Genomic DNA, 21,671 nt, shown 5'->3' with positions numbered 1-21,671 from the left:
CTCGATCCGCTCACACTTTCTCTTGCATTAGAAAAGAACTCGCCATGGAAAAAAGGTGTGCCTATTAGGAGTGGAATACCGCCTAGGCTTAGTTGACTTTTATACCTTATTAAATGAGAGTGAACAAAGCAATGCCTTTAATAGAGGATAAAACGTTCTAGACTAATTTGTATTGTACTTTCTTCGTAACAATAAACAATTTTTAGAGAAGCGCACGTTTCATTTCCTATAGAATTTGAACATGAGTCTTTGTCTCATGTGTCACCCGAGAAAAGGGTTAGTTTTGAAATATACCACGGTAAATTCTCTATAAAGAGCATGATAATTTACGCACCACAAATCTAGCTTATGTACAAACACTAAGTATATTTTCGATAACTTATGTGTAAATAACATGGCAACATATACACTGCAGACCTTATAACTTAACAAACACGATGGTAACTTTTGACCCAATGATTTTTGTTGTTGTTGTTGAAATGTACCCCGACAGAAGTGGTAACTTACATACCAAAGACCTGTTAGCTTTGGTACAAACACCATGGTAATTTTGACCCTGGAAGGGAGGGAAGTTGTTGGAAACATAACTTAGGTAACATCTATGTGAAGTAGCAAAGTAAATTATACACCGCAATCTGATAACTCACATATGAACAATGTGGTAACTTTTTTGACCAGGGAAAAAAGTTGTTGAAAAAATACCCGCGGTAACTTCTATGAGAACAAACATTATAGTATGCACTGGATAACTAATTGAATGAATTGAGGTTTATTAAAGGTCATTTGATTGATCAGAAAGGAAAACCAAACTTGTAAAGAACTTTTATTATTGATTGCGGGTGCGCATTAGTATGAGCCTCGTCCTATCCCATTCTTTTTTCTTTGAATAGAGCCTTAGCGAGTTCCGTTGCAGCCAGTTTTAATTCGGACATGTACAAACGCAGTGGTAACTTTTTCACCTAGTGGGAAGAATTGTTGGAGTATACCTCCAATAAGTTATGTGCATTGTAGTACTCCCTCCGGTCCTTTTTAGTCTGCATATTAGCTTTGTCTGAAGTCAAAGTATCTCTACTTTGACCAAATTTATAGAAACATGTATCAACATTCACAATGTCAAATTAATATTGTTAGATTCATTATGAAAGCTAGTTTCATGATATGTATATTTTGTATTGTAGGTGTTGATATTTTTCAATATATATTTGGTCAAACTTTGTAAAGTTTGACTTGACCCAAATCTAATATGCGGAGTAAAAAGGACCGGAGGGAGTATATGCACCATATACCTGTACAAACAGCATGGTAAGTTTGGGCCCGGGAAAAAGCTCATGAAAACATACCCTCGATAATCATTTGCATCTCTACTTTGTAGGATGAAATAATCATTGTGCTGGTATGGTTGTGATATACGTAAGAAATTGTTTTGGATGTTGCAAGTGCAAATGATTGTGACAGATGATACCAGGGTTAATGTTTTGGATGATGTGCTTGTAATAGGAAGTGACAATAATACAATGATTGTTGTTTGGTATAATCTAAGGGGAACGCTACGCGTCCGTCGGATGATTTTTAAAAATTATCCGTCACGTAGCTAGCCGTCGGATGCCGATCTAACGCCCCGCATCCCCACCGCATGGTCAGTAGTTATTTTCTGAAACGACGCTCGAGCTGTGGAAACTTTGGATTTGTTAATTCCTGAAACAACGGTCAAATTTCAGAAACAATTTGCTTGTCGCAGATTTTTTTTTTCTTCGTCTTTCTGTAACATAGGTATTTTTACGGAAGAATTTTTGCAACAACGCTCGAGTTTCAGAAATGTTTGCAACGAAAGTCACGTTGCAGCCGGGATTCATGCTCAACGGAGAGTCGGGCGCGCGAGCAGGGACGCGTCTCCAGCGAGGCAGAGAAGCTCCCTGGCGTCCGTGCCGCACACCTCCTCGTTCGCCGCGCGAGGTGGGGATCCGGCGAGGGGTTGGATCTCGTCGGCGAGGTGGGGACCGGCGAGCTGGCGAGGACCGACGGCGGCGGCAGTTCGCCGGACTCCGGCAGGCTCGTCCTCGGTAGCAGAGGAGCCAGGACGAGGAACCTGGAGTGCTCCAGCTTCAGCCCCCGTTCCTGAAACAACGCTCCAGTTTCTGAAACAACGAGCCAGTTTCGGAAAATGGTTCGTGATCGAGGCGAGATCTAACGGACGAGCGGGCGACGGATGTATCAACCGGATCAGCCTGTGGGATGTAATCTTTTCCCATAATTTAATTGTCTGTAGTTCAATCTATTTTTCTTGACAATATTTTGAATAATTTCCATTCTAGTTTCATTTTTTGGATTTTTGGATCTAATACTATTGTTTGATCTTTCTATATGAGATCGATCGGTAGTATTTCTATATGAGATCCTAAATCGATTTACGTAGCATTTATTTTTTGCCGTTAACCTTTTTTTTCAACCTTCATTTCTTTAGAAGGCAAGAATGTGAATTATGCATTCCCCCTTTTTCAATGGTCAAATTATTCTTAAGTTGTAAACTAAATTCATATTATTTTTAAATGCATTTTCTTTTGATTCCTACACTTTTTTAACAGTTGTGTGAAATGACACATGTGGTTACTGCTGCGTGTCATTGCCTCTGATCCTACTACCCACATTACCCCCACTAACTGACTATCACACTTCTCGCTCTCTCCGCGGCTTTTATATTCCCTCTTTGTTCTCTTCTCTCTATTCCTCTGCCTTCCTTCTACAGTTACGATTCTTCTGTGTTCTTTATCTAGTTGCGTTTTCAAGCAAGAAAGGACTAGTGTGTGTTTTTTCTGGTGATTTTTTCTTGCATTCTATTTGCATTTCTTGAGTTTCTTTCTTTATCTGATCTAGTCCCCTTTGCCCTTTATTTCTAAAAAAGATGGCTGGTGATGGTTCCAACTTCCAAGTATGTGAAGCGCACTGCTCTTGCTGAAGGTGAATCGGCTTCTTCAAAGATTAAGGTACATCAAACTTTCTTGAATGTCCTTCTTATTCTTTTGATGAATGATGTTTCTGCTTCAACTTCTTACTTTCTTGCTTCATCTGCTCATTTCTTGCTCTATAAGGAAAATTTCCACGTAAATGATGAATTGTTACATTTTTTTTTTTGCAAGATGTTTGCAGTTATAACTCCTTATTTTCTTCAGTTTTGAAGGTCTTCTTGCTGTCATTGTTGTTCTACAATTTGTGTCTATTTTGTTCTGCAATTTTATTGCTATCCATAGTATGACATGCAGGTTCTAAATGCTTCCTTATTCTCTTTTTTGCTGATGAAAGCTGATGGATCAAAAGATCTCAAAAGAAAGGATGTAGTTTTAAAAAATCTGCTTGCGAAAAGGTTGCAAAAACCAAGGTAATCTCAGTTTGTTATTTGAAAATATAATTATGTCTTACGCAGTGTGCAAAAAGATTTCCATTTCATGGGCACAACAAGGTCTGCTGCCAATGCCATGGCCCATGGGGCAAAGGAAAGGGATTGAAGAGCTACCGAAATCCTCGAGTTCCAAGAAGAGAAGGAAGAGATCGAACATGGATTCATCCTCAGAGGATGCTGCTCCCACCTTGTCTGATTCTAATAGCAACCCCATGGATGATGAGAGCCAAGAAGACAATTCTTCTTGTGGTGACATGTAAACCTAACTTGGGAGACTCAGGTTCATAGGACGTTGGCTGATGCAGTGCCGCTCACGACCACATTTGAAAACCACCTGGTTTCCTTTCTCGCCCTCAGAAGGCGATGGACCGTTTGTTCGGGCTGAGACCGAGAAAAGCTGTAGCCTGGGACGCCTTCCCCAGAACCTGAGTTTAAGTGGAATGACATCACTTTTGGCCCTTTGAGGTAACTTTAGCACAAAATGAACCTCGCTAGAAATTTTAGCATGATCTGGCCCTTTACTTGAAAGGTCAAAGTAAGCTAATATCTGCTGCTATAAAAAAGGTGATAAAAAAAGATCAATGCAGATAGACCTAGGCTTTGCGGACACGTCCACCTGATCCCTAAGAAAATTAAGAGCACCCAATCCTGAAAGCAGCCGGAAACATAGCCTTCACAAACTTCAGTTGAACATCCTAAGTGCACTTTCTAACTACAGAATTATATGTACAAATAAAGGATCAAAACAGGGAGCACTCCCTTGTGATTGGTCCTCACAGTTACACCATTCTCAGTGGTGGCTCAACAGTAGAAACTTCCAAACAATACGCAGGACTAAATCTGATACACCAGTGTAGAGATTTCTAATCAGTAGTACGACGAAGACAAATTGTTATCATATCAGGGTGGGACCAAATCATTATAATGCATCTAAGAGGTGTGCTCCCCCCCCCCCCCCACCCACCCCCACACCCCCACATCCACAACACACAAAACATACAGTACAATATACTCCCTCCGTTCCTAAATATAAGTCTTTTTAGAGGTTTCACTAGAAGACTACATACGGATGTATATAGACATATTTTAAAGTGTAGATTTACTCATTTTGCTCCGTATGTAGTCCCCTAGTGGAATTTCTAAAAAGACTTATATTTAGGAACGGAGGGAGTAGCAAGCATCAGCTCTGCAGCCTGCCAGCCACAGATTGAGTTATCTAGAAACCTTTTATTCTGAAGAGAGCATCGGATTATTCAGACAGTTTACTGAATACTTAATTGGAGGGATTCCAATTAGGAGTTTAGGACCAGAAGAAAACCATCTCAGATGAAGCCAGACTCAACACCTCTGTAATATGCTCCCTCTCCTCCTGAGTCCGTGGATACTTTGACGGACTAACCTTGATCTTGGGATCCAAGTTCCCGCAGCTATTACATAACTTCCTGTCATGCAGAGATATTTCCTTCAAGTTCACGGCAGCTTTGACGATACGATTGATGTATCCGATGAAGTTAAAGTCGGGTTGGAAGCCGTAGATGGTGAGCTTAGCCAGATTTTTATGCTTGAAGCCGGAAACAGATGGTTTCCACTCCACATTTTCTTTCTCGCAATAGCCATGTGCCTTCCGTAGCTTCTTGTCAGTTAACATGTTGCACCAGTGATCCCATACTGTGATGCACAGGTCCTCCAGGAAGGGTGCAGCTTCAAGAATGAACATTGTCCAAGCAATTTCACATCCTTCAGGAAGATTGTCCAGATTCACAACCCGTAGTTTGCCGAGAAGAGGCGTGAGCAGTATCGGACGTTCTGGTAGAATCCAAATCTGAGCCAGAAAAACCAAATCAAGATATGAGTGCGTGCAAGCTGCAGACAAATTACATTCTCAGATGGCAGCCAAGACATATATACTCACTCTTTAAAGAAATATAAGAGCATTTGGATCACTACTTTAGTGATCTAAACGCTCTTATATTTCTTTACGGAGCGAGTACTTATTTAAAAAAAAATATCAGCAGCCAAGACTTGCTCAAGTTAATACAGTTACATATGGGGATGAGAGAAAGGATGGCAGTTAGTACCTTTTCGCTTTCAAAATCCAGATGCAGATCGCTTATGTTGGGGGCATTAGCAAGGAGCTGGCCTAGCTCGAGGGTTTTGTGGGAACGAGTTCCAACCTTGGTGAGATCTAGCTTTGAGAGCCGCGGGACAAAGCCGAAAGACAGGGGATCTCCGTCAGAGTTCCAATTATTATAGCTCATCCTTTCGAGTTTCGGTGCACAGCTTAGCTCGACCGTCTCAAAACGTCCATAGTCAATCGCCAACTCGACGAGTCGAGCATGCTCCACCTGCAGCACGGAACCGATCCCTGCGTCGCAGTAGGAGAGACGCAAAGACTGCAGCCACTTGCAAATGGTCAGGATGTTGGGTATGTCCGGCTCACCAAACCTCATACAGTGCAACCGCAGCCGTGTGAGGCCGGCAAATGCATGTGGACAAGCACCAAGGAAGATATTGAACTGCTTGGCAAAGCCGAGGAAATCGCCAGGGGTGCAATTCACACCAGCCTTCTCCGTCAGGATCTCAAACTCGGCCGCCTCAACCTTCTGGGTCGCCATGGCGCCGGCGACGGATGTGCCGATGGACAAACAGTTGTAACGCATCAGGTAGAATCTCACGGTCAGTTTGCGGATTGGGATTTCCTTGTCCCTCGCAACCATTATCTTCTCTGTTACATCCGCCACGGCGCAGTTGATCCGGACCATATCACGAATGCCGAAATCATACGATTCATCAAGGTGACGCCCGATGGAACCAATGTTTATGACAAGCTGCGAGAGTAAAGTGGGGAGCTTGAGCATCTGCTTGGAGAGGATGCAGGCCCTTATGGCATCGAGGGTGTCCAACCTCTCCAGTATGTTGAGCAGAATGTCACTGGGCAGCTTGCTAATCCTGTCTCCGCTGCCAGCGGGGGCTTCATCGCAAGTTGCTTTCTGCATTGCATTTAGCAGGAAGGAAAGAAACGGACCAAAAAGTCAGCCTTTATATATATATATATATATTTATATATATATATATATATATATATATATATATATATATATATATATATAGGATGAAATGAAACGAAGCCAAGGAGGAATAAGCAACACTTACATTGCGGCTGCGGCAGCGGCGGCCATTCCTGTTCTTCATGGTGATGGCTGGCCGGATGAAAAAAAGCTCCTTCCTTATTGATGTGGTGCCTAATTGTACTTGTCCTCCTCCCTCTCCTCTACTTATTTAGCTCCGCGCAACAGAGCAGACTTATCGCCTCCAAACGGCAAACGGGAGGATTTTAAAGGAGAGGGCCGGGAGAAGGATCCTGGCCCGGATTACAACTTGTCAACAGAGAGACCAATAAAAGTTACTCCTTTTCGAGTCCGCTTGGAAAACAAACCCAAATCGAGCTCCTTCCTGTCCCGATTGCACAAGGAAATCGCCTCCGGCCACCGTGAGATTATTTCGCCGGAAACACACCAGGACATAACGAGGCTTCGAACTCAGCGGCGGGGATGGTGGCTGCTGCAAGGGCGCCAAGGGGAGGGGAGGGGTGGTCGCCGGCCTTGGAGGGCGGAGAGGGTGCCGGCTGCAATTCGCGGGATCGGCTAGGGTTTCCTTTTTTTCTCTAGCTGAGGATTCCTTTATTTTCGACTCTTTTTTTCTTGAGAAGAAACGCAAACGGAAAGGCTTTTGGGCCAGTTACAATAAACAAATAGACTCGGCCCAGGGACGTTTACAGTAAAGAGCTATTACCGGGAGCTCCTTTTAGATAAGGGCGCCTACAGCGACCAGCAGTGGGCCATGGCCCATTAAGGATTGAATTTTGATTTTGAGTATGTTCTTGAAATAAATAAATAAAAGTGGGCGCATTAAGAAAGGAAAACACTTGTTTTCATCCGCTCGCTCAATTCAACCGTGGATCAAATCCAATCATGCGGTACGCGGGTGATACACACGACACTTCTCTGAAAACAACATGAACCAGTCGTGGCCTCAACCATGTCGCCCGGTACCACTCCTTCTCATTCCCGTCTGCACCTACGATGCATGCTCTCCCTCACACACCTCTGGCCAGCATGAGCTCGGCGGCACACCCATGCTGCCACCTCTAGTGCTACCAACTAGAGCGAACCGGTGTTGAAATAGGACGCCTCCGGGGCTAGGAACAGGGGAGATCCGGTGCTCCGGGGCGGTGCCGCCACGGCGTGCGGGCCGGTGAGAAACGAGGGGAAGCCTAGTGTTGTCAAGCCATTCTGAAAGCAGGCAATGGTGACGTCCGCGTGAGGCATGATGACGAGACCACGGCAACACGACACACCATGACGACAGTGGCCATGCTGCAAGACGTGCTTCACTGATCATGACAATGCTTCGATGATGTTGACGGTCATGGAGATGTTTCGACGACCACGACGATGAGATGTGTCCTGACGACGTTGATGACGGCGACCATGCTGTGAGGCATGCTTCACTGGTCGTGGCAATGCTTCAACGAATGGCGGCCGCATCATTGCTTCAACAACCACGGTGAGTGCACGCGTCGTGACGGCGATGATAATGCCGGCCACACTGCAAGGCGTTCTTCGCTGGTTGTGGCAATGCTTGGACGACGTCGACGGCCACCACGACAATATTTCGACAACTACAACGACGAGGCGTGTCATGAGTCGCGACGGCATCGGTAATCAAGGTCATTCTATGAAGCGTGCTTTACTTGTCATGCAATGCTTTGACTGCGTCGACGGACACAACAATGCTTCAGCCACCTTGGTGACGAGGCGTGTCGCAATGACATCGACGATCGTGGCCATGCAACGAGGCGTGCTTCAATGGTCGTTGCGATGGTTTACCGATGTCAATGGTCCTGGCGATGTGTGCTTCAGCGATTACGACAATGCTTCGACGACTTGGCGATGAGGCATGTTGCGACGCTTTGGCCATGCTTGGACGACCACGTCGACGAAGTGTGTTGTGACACGACCGGCCATGCTAGGCACTACCACGAGGGTAGGCAAGGTGTTGCGATGTGATTGAGCATCATAGGGGTTGCGATGGAGCATAGCCCGGCCGCCGATGCATCGCCCCTGTTGCAATGGAACAACCTCGAGCTGCCGGAGCATCGCCGGCTCGTCGAAGCATTCCTTGCGCTGCAATGGAACATCACTGGTGGTGCGATGGAGCATCGCCGGACCGTTGAAGTATCATCGAGCCTTTGATGCATGTCCGGTGCCGGAGTACAAAGTATTGCCGGTGCTTGAAGAAAATACGCGCGCAACGTCGGCCGGGGTGTTCGTGGCGTTGCATGGAGATGTACATGAGACACGTTGGGATGCAAGTGATGTCATGAATGCAGCGCTGCGTGGAGACATACATGGGGCAGGATGGGATGGAAATGATGGCGTGGTGATGGCATGGACAGGAAATCAAATGGCTTAAAACAGATTGTATCTGCAAAGATGGACGGCTGGCTAGGCGACTGATCTTCTTGAAAGATCAGCCGGCTTATGCCTAGCAGCCGCCGTTAAGAAATGTTCGTGGATTTAAAAAGTACACAATACTCGCAAAAAATAAAACAAATAAAAAGTTCAGCGAATTTCAGAAAACAATCATGCAATTTTAAAATTTTCATTGAGTTTCAAAAAAGTTGATTGAACTTAAAAGAAGTTCATCGATCTTCAGAGAAAAGTTCATAAACTTTCAAAAATGTTCATAATTTTTTTTAAAAAAATCAATGAATTGAACAAAAAACTTCACAAAACCTTAAATGTTCATCGAAATTTTAAAAAATGTTCACCATTAAATCCGTCTCGAAGAGATATTCGCAACTAGATTTCATATTGATATGCTTCGATAACTTTATTTTTGAATCAAAAGTTGTCATGATATTTATACTCAAGTTGCCTTAGTGTTATAATAAAGTTGCCACGACATGTTTTATCTAGTTCTTTTAGAATTAAAGCTACCATTGTATTTTATTTATTTTTCAAGACAGTTTTTATTAATTCATCATGGTAAATTTTAGTCATTAACCACAACAAGTTTAATTCATGCATCATGGAAATTTTTAATAATTCATCACGGCAAATTGAGTTTATAAATCATGAAAATTTTAGTATTTTGACCATGATAATACTAATATTTTGCACATGGAAAATATTTTCTTATGAACCATGGTAACTTTTAGTGCATGTATCATTTCAAACTTAATAAATTCACCATGGCAATTTTAGTTTATGGTTTATGGTAAATTTGAGCCATTGACCATGCATTTTTAAAGTAATTGGCGACATATTTTGTTTTTACTTATGAACCATGTCTAAATTATTTCATTAATCATGGCAAATTTTAGTAATTCATCATGACATGTTTAGTTTCTTAATTCCTTTTTATAACAAGTCATAATTTAATTTAAAAATATTTTTAAAAAGTAGTTGAAATATATCATGTCAGTTTGAGTCTAATCATGATGGCAATTTATGTGCAATAGACATAGCGACTTTTAACTGCAAAAAAAATTGTTGAAACATATCGATGTGAGATCTAATTTTAAAGATCTTGCCGCCATGGATTTAATGGTAAAAATGGTTTTTCAATCGGATCTTTTATTTAAGAGAAAAATAATTTTAAAACTTAAAATAGGAAAGATTAATGCTAACATCATCAGTTTTATCATTTCTGCATGCATGCGGTGACATGACCCAATATATAGTTATGGGGCGTGTGGTCGGGTGATGCTTCCATCACACGTGTGGTGATTATCGGCGTCATAAATCTCTCTCTCACTCTCTCTCTCGACATCATACACACACACACACACACATAAATATTATCCTGATCCTGGGCTGACTCGTTCGAGGAGTAGCACTTGAACTTCCCCGGGTGCTAGCAGGTTGAACTTCCGGTAAAAGTGTCCAAATGGGGCTTGCGATATAGCATTTGAAATCTATGGACACCCTTGTAACGGGCTAGGTTAAATTTTTATCAAAATATTTACGGTTTAAGAGCAGTTTTGAAAATCGTTTTTGTTCATAAAAAAACGTGAATCATATTTTCGATCATATTTCTAATTACGTAAGGCAATGGTTGTTATTGAAGTTCAGATCAGATCAGGGAATAACCTAGGTTTCGGCTTTTTCCACGGTTCCGTAACGGTAGGTTTCGGCTCCTCGCTACATCCCTTCCGCTCCTACTAAGGACGCTGCTGAACCGAGACCAGACAACTTCGATACTGCTGCTTCTATGGCCTTGACGCAGACATAAGCGCATTTATATTATGAGTTATTAGGCGAGGCTGCCCCTAGAACCATCTTATTATTTTTAGCGTAGCAGTTGCTTAAAATTGGAGAAAAACAGCCAATTCTGCCTATGTTTCAGACAATCCCATGCTTCCGTTTATCGGAACGAGGCAAATGAGATGGCGTATAGCTACTCCAAATCCACTCATTTCATATTTTTAAAGTTTTTTTCCAAATTCCGTACGGTTAAAGAGGAATTTTAAAAAGGCAGAATTTCTAAAACCGAATAGCCGGGTTAGTATTTCGGAGTTAATTTGAAAATGTCTAGTCCGATCGATGCAAATGATATGGCGTTGGAAAGCTTATGAAAATGCGCAGTTTTTTCATTTAAAAAGTTTATTCCAACTATAAACGGTTTAAAAGTAATTTAAGAAACGACATAAGTTGTTCCGAGTTTGTATTTTTCGTGTTAATTTTTCAATGAAAACGGAAATGGAAAGGCTTTTGGGCAAGTTACAATAAACAAATAGACTCAGCCGAGGGACGTTTACAGTAAAGAGCTACTACCGGGAGCTCCATTTAGATAAGGGCGCCTACAGCGACCAGTAGTGGGCCACGGCCCATGAAGGATTAAATTTTTATTTTGAGTATGTTCTTGAAATAAAAAAAACATGGGTTCATTAAGAAAGGAAAACACTTGTTTTCATCCGGCTGATCGCTCGCTCAATTCAACCGCTGGTCAAATCCAATCATGTGTCTCACTTTGTCTTCCTGGAGTCGGAGCTCCTAAGGTGGGGCCTTGCGGCGATGATGACGCGAGGCGGGTGGTAGGTTGTGGTGCTTACTCGACGCAGCTCAGTGCTTTTGTCCTACAATGCTCATCGACAGAGTCGGAACTGCCTGGTAGTTGGCGCGTGCTGTTGATTGTTTGGCAGTGGCCGGCGTGGTCCTCAGCATTTGCTTGCGGTGAGGACTATATTGATGGTCATCAATGGTGGTGGAGAAGCTCCCGGGGGTCAATCCTCCATCCGGCAGGGTGCCGGGAAGAGGTCTCCTGACGCTCCCGATCTCGGAAGCGTTGCGGCGGCGGAACAATGCAGAAATTCGCGATACCAGATTGTCTGCAAGGGTTTCCTCACAGAACACTAAATATAGGTCAAAGGAGTGCACCAAAGGAGGTGGGGCCCACCCAGGCGACCTCCTGGCGCGGCCTGGGGCCTGGCTGCGCCAGCAGGCCGCCTGGGAGGCCCCTGGCCCCCCTCTGGACCATCTTGAGTGATCCGGAAGCTTCTGTTTTGCTGCTTTTTTATATATTTTTTCTGGAATTTTCCGGGCTTCAAAAAATTGGGTAAAAGCCCCTACAAAATAGACATTAGCAGACAGAAACTGGCACTGGGTGCACTGAGTTAGTTGGTTAGTCCAAATATGTGTAACATGATATAGAAGTGTAGCAAAACATATAACAGTGTCATCCAAAAGATCATGGAAGAAGCAGAAATTATAGATACGTTTGGGACGTATCAACATCCCCAAGCTTAATTTCTGCTCGTCCTCGAATAGATAAAATATAACACAATCATTTCTGTGGTGACATGCTAACACACATATAACAACTTCAAAGTAAAGCAAGTGAGATATGCAATTCAAGTCAAGACAATAACAAGCAAGAGTCTATATCTAGTACTGAGTTTAGCAAAGTAAGAACATAAATGTGCAAGAGCTCTCGCTGTCCGTGACTCGAATGTCTCCAAATGGTGTTTGCGTGCAAGAAGTGGGAGATGGGTTCAGAGATAAAATGTATTTTTAATTAAGAACTCAATCTACTAAACCTCACACTTAGTCTCCTTTGGAATCTTATTTTGACTCATCCCCACACCACTTGTCAGGAACAAGTCAAAATGATCCTTTCCCTTTTGACTTTGAGCACTCATGCAATGGATGAGCGTAAGCAAGATATGTTGGCACTTAGAATGGAAAATAGAATAATGATGGGGAAGGAAGACAAAAAGGTGTGAAAGGCTCACATCAATCAGGACAACCATAGGCGAGAGAAAGCCAAATGATAGATATGATGTGAGGAGTAGGGATTGCCATGTAACGTATTCACATATGAGCTAAGGTAAGCTCTCCAATGAAACTAGTGGGGGTGCATCCAACTTGTTTGCTCATGAAGACCTACAGCTCATTTGAGGAGGCTCATCGTTGGAATATGCAAACCAAGTTCTATAGTGTAAGGATCCCCGCATAGTTATGTATTAATGATAATCTCTATGTAGTACCAATATAGTAATGGAGTACGAGTGTGGATCTTTCAAAGGGAATATTAGTGTTGCCCCCTTCTTTCTTTTTATTTCTCTTTTTCTTTCTTTTTCTTTTTCTCTTTTATTTTTATTTTTTGTGGCCTCTGTGGCTCTTTCTTTTTATCTCTCATTTGTCCTCTTTGGGATCTTTTTCTCTCTTAAGGGCAACACTCTATATTTTACATGAATGGAAAGAAAAATCATCACACTTTATAAGAAGTACTCGACATAAATACAAGTGAAAACTATCATGATGTATGCAAATGTATGCCTCTGCGAGTGTAGCAGGATATGCAATGATGCTAACGCGTCATGTAGCAGTAATGAGGGCAAGGACCAACTAGCATGCGGCTTTATGATCAAGCAAAAGCATGTATGACATGAATATCAAGTCATGAGATGATGGATGTTACATGGCAATGTATCTCAGAAAGGCTATGGAAATGCCTTAATAGGTAGGTGAGGAAAGATATAATGAGGCTTATGTATGACAGAGCGTATCATGTCATGGGTTTGGATGCACCGGCAGAGTTTGCACCAACTCTCAATGTGAGAAAGGGCAATGCACGGTACCGAAGAGGCTAGCAAAATATGGATGGTGGAAGTGCCAACAATCAAATACTCACATTAGTCCGAAGAACTCATACACTTATTATCGGTAACTCTCTATCTAGTTAGGAAATTCACAAAAATACAAGTACCCCGAGGGGGAATGTTTGGGGGTTTGGTTATCCTTGCGCATCCTTGACTCATTTTAACATGAGGGTACTCTATATATTTCAACCCCTCCAGAGGTTAGCGATCAATTTCGTAGCTAGAGTTTTCAACTAATTTTTAGTTTTTGAAAAACACACGGATTTCCCAAAATACGACACCTATCACTAATAGGCTCAATCTCTTGGCACCAATATTCCAAACATTACTCAAATCAATACCTCAAAACTCTTGCAAGTTACTACTATACTTAAATAGCAACCTCGATTACCTACTTATGCAAGACACACAACTCAGTGGAACAAGCCAACTCTCTAAACAAGATAAGCATGATAACTCAAGAGACTTCCAAAATCAACCTAAGTAAAAGCTCTTAAAAATATAAGCATGAAAGTTAAGAGCTAAGCATGATAGTAGCTACGAAAAGATGAAGAACACACAAAAAGAATAAGCATGAAAACCTATGTTGTGTTCTAGAATGGAATGGAGCGTGTGTCTCTCCCAAACAAGGTAGGCTAGGTTCCGACTTGTTATGAACAGCAAGAAAAACTAAAACAAACTAAAAAGCAAATAGCGGGACGCTCCAAGCATAGCATATATCATATGAAGTGATAAAAATATAGCATGGAGATGGACGACCTCATGATTGTTGATAGAGAAGGGGATGCACGGGGGCATCCCCAAGCTTAGACGCTTGAGTCTCCTTTGAATATTTCTTGCGGTGCATGGGGGCATCCCCAAGCTTGAGCGTTTGGCACTCCTTTATCTTCTTTCATCATCTCTCCCATCGCAATACTTGAAAACTCCCTTCATACAAAACTCATCATAAGCTGATTAAAGTAGTTAGTTCCCTTAATAAAATAATTCAATACCTACTGGAAATAAATATTCTCATGAAAAGCTACTGCTTATCATGAATTCCAAAAGATTTTTGCAAATAAAAAGCAAACTTAGGATTCGCAAAACATTGAAAACACAAAACATGACAGAATCTATGAAAAACAAAAACAACAGGTAGTAAATAATTTATTCAGGGCACTTCTGCAACTCAAGTCCAAAAACTCAGAACATATGCCAGAAATAAAATTATATAGATCATGCGTTCAAAAACATTCAGATCAAAAATATGATCTGGTGATTTTCGGCGAATTTTTCCGCGAGGCAGACAGAATCTGTTTCTGGACAGCATGTCACAAATTTTGAACTTTCTTGCAATCGGAGGCTATAACTTGGCACAAAGCTTAAAAATAAAGATACAATGATGTTTATATAGTATTAACACACATTAAGACCACTAAAACAGAAAGTAAAAACATATCGGGTTGCCTCCCAACAAGCGCTTTCTTTTATGCCTTTGAGCTAGGCATAATGCAAGAAGATCAACTGTTATCAACTCCAAAAGAATAGCTTGCCCGTGTAACAGACTCATAAGGTAACTTAATCTTCTTTCTAGGGAAGTGTTCCATTCCCCTTTTAAGAGGAAATTGGAATTTAATAATTCCCTCTTTCATGTCAATGATAGCACCAACGGTGCGGAGAAAAGGACGTCCCAAAATAATTGGACATGAAGGATCACATTCAATGTCCATAATAAGAAAATCAACGGGCACATAATTATCATTGAGAATAATAAGAACATCATCAATTCTCCCTAAAGGTTTCTTTATGGAAGAATCAACAAGACGAACACCAAAATAACATGGATCATAAGGTTTCCCATCAAGCATATCATACATTCTTTTGGCCATAACGGAGGCACTAGCTCCAACATCACACAAAGCAAAGCAAGAGATAGTATTCAATTTAATTTTGACCATAGGATCCCAACCATCTTCTAGCTTCCTAGGAATATAAGTCTCTAGCTTGAGCTTCTCCTCCCTAGCTTTGATAAGAGCATTGGTAATATGCTCGGTGAAGGCAATATTAAGTGTACTAGTGTGGGGGTCTTTAGCCATTCTTTGCAAAAATGTGATGACTTAGGAGAGACTACAATTGTCAAAATCAAGGTTACTACCATTAATTAAAGTGGTAGTAATGTCATCTAGGCTCATTCTTTTGGTAGTCTCTGAATTCATAGGACCTTCTTGTCCTATAGTTGAGGTATTAACATCACCATTAATAGGTCCACTTGGACTAGGAGTGCGATGGGTGCTAAAAGTTTTGAGATCCTCAACAACTTGTATAGTAGCAATGGTATTGTGTGTAGGAAGGCTCTTAATTCTCTCTTCCTCTTCCTTTTCTCTAGCCCATCTCTCTTTAAGTTTGGCTAGCATTCTTATGTTCTCATTAATTTCGACTTAGATAGCATTCATGGGTGTGGTGTTCCTTTCCTCAAGTGGGGAAGTTCTCATTTTAAGCATCTCTACATCATGAGCTATGTTGTCCACCTTCAAAGAGAGACTATCTAATTTTCTAGTTTCTCTTCTACACTCTTTTTGAAGGCTTTTTGAGAAGTGATAAAATCTTTAAGCATGCTCTCTAATTCATAAGTGGAGTTTTTGGTGCTAGGATAATTGTTGTTGTTCCCATAGTTGTTGGATGGGAACGGTCTAGGATTGCTACCAAAATTACTCCTATAGGCATTGTTATTGAAGTTGTTCCTAGAAATAAAATTAACATCCACCTGCTCTCTTTCTTGAGAAACCAAAGAATTTAAAGGAACATCATGAGGATCAATAGGAGCTTGCTTAGTAAGTAGAGTCATGATCATGTCAACCTTATCATTAAGGGAGGAAATCTCCTCAATAGAGTTACCTTCTTATCTGTTGGAGCTCTCTCGGTGTGCCATTGAGAATAATTTGTCATCATCTCATCCAATAGTTTTGTGGCAACACCAAGTGTAGTTGACAGAAAGGTTCCTCCCGCGGCCGAGTCTAACAGATTCCGCGAGATAAAGTTCAATCCTGCATAAAAAGTTTGGATAACCATCCAAGTAGTCAAACCATGAGTAGGGCAATTTTTAACAAGAGATTTCATATGTTCCCAAGCTTGAGCAACATGTTCATTATCCAATTGCCTAAAGTTCATAATGTTACTCCTCAACTGGATAATCTTAGCACGCGGGCAATACTTTCCAATAAAAACATCTTTGCACTTATCCCAAGAATCTATGCTATTCCTAGGCAAAGATTGAAGCCACACTTTAGCTCCCCCTCTCAAGGAGAAAGGAAAAAAGCTTAAGTTTAACAATATCACCATCTGCTTATTTATATTTTTGCATATCACAGAGCTCAACAAAATTTCTCAAGTATAAAGCAGCATCATCTCCAGCACCGGAGAATTGATCTTTCATAACTAGGTTCGGCAAAGCAGGTTTAATCTCATAGGACGTGGCTCCAGTGGCGGGAGCAGCAATAGGAGTGCAGATAAAATCATTGTTTTTGTGACTAGTGAAGTCACAAAACTTGGTGTTCTCAATGGAATCCATAGCAACAACAACAAGCAAGAGCAAAGCAACTATTTTTTTTGTGGTTTTTGGTATAGGACTCTAAAGCAAAAACTAGAAAGCAAACTAACAAGACTAAAAAGCAAAGGTAAAAGATAGTGTGCAACTCTCCTATCTTGAAGAGTGGAGTCCCCGGCAACGGCTCCAGAAATTCGCTTGATGACGAGTTGATGTATATACTTCTCGCCCCTCGTTGGATACCCCAAGTGGAAGGTGGAGATGTAGTCAGCAACAAATTTCCCTTACACGGAGACTGTAAAGTTTATCTAACCAGGAGGACTCCTAGGCTCAACAAGTAGGTGTCTTCCACCCTGGCGCTAGCAGAAGACGTGGACCTGCACACACAACAAATAACTTTGCTCCCAATGAGTATAGAGAGGTTGTCAATCTCTCCGGCCTTGTAGTTTACAAAGGATCAAAACACAAGCGGGAAGAAAATGGTGATTGCAACGGAAAAGTAAATAAAGCGGTAAATAGTGGAGGTGTAAGCAATGATGGTGATATGGACCGGAGTCACATGATATTCACTACTGATGTCTCTCTCCCAAAAGACGATAAACAACTATGCTAGGGTAAACAAATCACAGCTGGGCAATTGACAGAATTATGATCACACCGCAGTGCTAATTATGCTCCTTGATAGTTAGAGGTTCAATAGTAATGGGCAATACGCGAGACAAGTAGACCGTTTATTCATCAGCATGTACTTACTAATCATCCACCTTGACATATCTATCCAGAACATCTCTCCGGTATTAAGTTGCGAGCCCCACCCAAAGTGTAAACTCAAAGCAACGGACAACTGCATTAACGAACTATGCGTAAGGTAAACAATCCTTGCAACCTTGGTCACAAGCACCGTTGGTTTCTTCCTGGTGGCAACAAGCACATCCCCTAGTCTCATGTTTTTGTCACTCAAGCTAAACATCAAGGGGCCCGAACCCACAATCATGCATAATGCTTGCTCTTGGAGTTACGATCTACTACTTGGCCAAAGCAATAAAAAGCAACGGAGAACATGCATGAACCACTAAGGAACATAATATAAAAGGATAATCAAATATATAACTCATAACAATCTGAACATAATCTCATAATCCATCGGATCCCAACAAATCGAGCATAGCAATAGCAAGAGAATTACATAGATGTCTTTATCATGTAGGGCGGCTCACAAGGACTAACCATTGAAGCACAAGATTGGAGAGAAGACATCACATAGCTATTGGTCATGGACTCATGGTCCAAGGGAAACTACTCACGACACATCCGGGAGGCGACCATGGTGGTGGAGAAGCTCCCGGAGGTCAATCCTCCCTCCGGCAGGGTGTCGGAAAGAAGTCTCCTGACGCTCCCGATCTCGGAAGCGCTGCGGACGCGGAACGATGGAGAAATTCGCAATTCCAGATTGTCTGCGAGGGTTTCCTCACGGAACACTAAATATAGGACAAAGGATGGCACCGGAGAAGGTGGGGCCCACCCAGGCGACCTCCTGGCGCGGCCTGGGCCTGGTCGCGCCAGCAGGCTGCCTGGGAGGCCCCTGGCCCCCCTCTGGCCCTCCTTCAGTGATCCTGAAGCTTCTGGTTCGCTGATTTTTTTATATATTTTTCTGGATTTTTTCGGACTTCGGAAAATTGGGTAAAAGCCCCTGCAGAAAAAACATCAGCAGACAGAAACTGGCACTAGATGCACTGAGTTAGTAGGTTAGTCCAAATATGTGTAACATGATATAAAAGTGTAGCAAAACATATAACAATGTCACCCAAAAGATCATGGAACAAGCAGAAATTATAGATACGTTTGGGACGTATCAGTGCGCGTCGTGACGGCGATGATAATGTCGGCCATACTGCAAGGCGTGCTTCGCTGGTTGTGGCAGTGCTTCGACGACGTCGACGGCCACCACAACAATATTTTGACAACTACAGCGACGAGGCGTGTCGTGAGTCGCGACGGCATCGGTGACCAAGGTCATTCTGTGAAGCGTGCTTTACTTGTCATGCAATGCTTCGACTGCGTCGACGGACACAACAATGCTTCAACCACCTTGGTCGAGGCCATGTAACGAGGCGTGCTTCAATCGTGGCCATGTAACGAGGCGTGCTTCAATGGTCATGTAACGAGGCCATGTAACGAGGCGTGCTTCAATGGTCGAGGCCATGTAACGAGGCGTGCTTCAATGGTCGAGGCGGACATGTAACGAGGCGTGCTTCAATCGTGGCCATGTAACGAGGCGGACATGTAACAATCGTGGCCATGTAACGAGGCGGACATGTAACAATCGTGGCCATGTAACGAGGTGGACATGTAATAATCGTGGCCATGTAACGAGGCGGACATGTAACAATCGTGGCCATGTAACGAGGCGTGCTTCAATGGTCGAGGCGGACAAAGAAGACGCGGGGCGACCACCGGCGAGCGGGCTGACAAGAAAGACGCGGGGCGACCGTCGGCGAACGGGCTGCCAGAGCGAGGCGGGCGGCGGACGGACTTCTCCGCAAGCTAGAGCTAGCTAGCGCTATTCGAATCGATTCAGCTAGAGCTAGCTAGCTAGAGTTGTTCGAATCGATTCGGTTCAGCGAGCTACCTAGCTAGCTCCTTCGTCAGGAGAGGCCCAGACGGGCACGGCCAGCGGGCGCGGTGGCTGGGGACGGGCGGACGGGAGCAAGCCATGAAGGTTCCGATAGCAGTTGGACTCCCGCCAATGCTCTTTCGCATATATAGGGTGTCCTCGGGTTGTCTCCGAAATCCTTATTTTCACGGGTTTGGCGAAGATGTTTTCAACGTCCCTTAAAAAAATTACAGGTGGCGGCCCGGTATGGAGTCTGATCGGACAGCTTTTTTCGCACGGACCCGTATTTTGACGATTATTTTATGGGCCGGAACATTATACAGGGTCTACTAGAGATGCTCTCAGTTTGTAATTCTTCCTTTTTCTATTTACTCCACATATTAGCTTTGATTGAAGTCGAATTTTATAAAATTTGACCACGTTTGTAGAAATCAATACAAACATTTCAATAACGAATTCTTGTGATGTGAAAATATATGCAATGTTGAATCCAATAATATTGACTTGATGGTGTACGTTAATATATTTTTCTACAAACTTGTTGAAGATATATATAATTTGATTTTAAACAAACCTAATATGCGGAGTAAATAAAAATAAAGGGATCATATATGCACACACATGCTTGTCGCCTGTCCCAGGTATTACTAATAGTAAGTTCGAGGAGAAAGTCCACCGTCCCACAGTCTTGTCAAGACATGAATAAGAGGTCACCATTCCGATGTGGCGTGCTAGGCGCCAGCAGGCTGTAGTTCTAAGCCGGCTCAGAATGTAATTTATCAGATTTTTCAAACCAGACGGGGCCACGGGGATCAAATATCGGGTTTCATAGTTTATGGATTATAAGTAGTGCAAGGAGCGGTACATTGGACCTTGAAATGACATTATATCAAATTGAAAAGATATCACGCTATCTTCCTAGACGAGGACAACATGCCACTAAAATTCTTTGTCAACTATGCCACATGTGCCACATGATTAAAATTTGCATCAATATTTATCATTATGACACCAAAATGAGCAGACGCAACAACACATGTCTTTGATGATACACTGTAATGCCAAATGCAGGCACAATAGAATCTGAGGCATGTGTCAATGCATTGTTTGTTAACACGGTATCATAGAAGCATTAAAAATATAAGAACCTACTTATCCAATGCATTGTCTATTAAAGGTTGTATTTAAATTTAATGATATGGTACTCATGCATGTATATGATTGGACAATTAGTTATTTTTATCTATGATGACGTGCAAAGATTGTACTGTATTAGTTAAGATACAACATCACCCTCTCTTTTCATTAAATAGTACTCCCTCCGCTCCTAAATATAAGACATTTTAGAGATTACACTATGAACTATATACGGATGTATGTAGTCATATTTTAGGGTGTAGATTCACTTATTTTGCTTCGTATCTAGTCTATAGTGTAATCTTTAAAAAGTCTTATATTTAGGAACGGATGGAGTATGACACATAAGTAAATTACCTATGAAACCGTGCTAATAAACCCCATCGGCATAGGCCTGAGAGCTCCTAATCGATGCTTGTAGCAACGGTTTGCTTCCTGGCACACGGACCCATCCCGGCTGGGTTGTCTCATTTGTGCAGCACTGTAGCGGATCGAGACACTTGCAGAGACGCGGGTACTATAGTGGAGCGGCCACTGCAACCGCTCAAGGTATTGCAATGGTCTGGAAGAGGTTCCTGGATTTGAAACAGATGATGAATTTGAAACAAGATAGTGAATTTTTAAAATGTCCACAAAGTGGGAAAAAATCTTCATGAATTGGAAAAATAACACAAAATTTAAAAATGATTGAGATTTCCAAATAGAAACGCGAAACTGAAAAAAAAACTCATGAAAAAATAAAAATGGAAAATGTAAGAAAACAACAAAAAGTAAAAAAATAAATAAGGAAAAGTTGATGGATTTTTAAAAATAGTGAACATCTAAAATATTTAAA

The 21,671-nt window shown here is 42.2% G+C and overlaps 1 protein-coding gene across 1 annotated transcript; it reads right to left on the bottom strand.

Annotated features, from left to right (window-relative positions):
* Window positions 1-4,694: 4,694 nt before the first annotated feature.
* Window positions 4,695-6,984, bottom strand: LOC123429272. Its single transcript, XM_045113327.1, has 3 exons — window positions 6,548-6,984; window positions 5,473-6,384; window positions 4,695-5,216 (listed from the first exon to the last, which is right to left on the bottom strand). Exons 1-3 carry the CDS (start codon window positions 6,584-6,586, stop codon window positions 4,695-4,697), a joined length of 1,473 nt encoding a protein of 490 aa, XP_044969262.1. The 5' UTR covers window positions 6,587-6,984.
* Between the last annotated feature and the right edge of the window lie 14,687 nt (window positions 6,985-21,671).

The sequence above is a fragment of the Hordeum vulgare genome, chromosome 2H (assembly GCF_904849725.1).
Source record: "Hordeum vulgare subsp. vulgare chromosome 2H, MorexV3_pseudomolecules_assembly, whole genome shotgun sequence".
Classification (NCBI taxonomy): Eukaryota; Viridiplantae; Streptophyta; class Magnoliopsida; order Poales; family Poaceae; genus Hordeum; species Hordeum vulgare.
The sequence above is the reverse complement of the archived record's forward strand: the minus strand, read 5'-3'. Positions and strand labels throughout refer to the sequence as shown.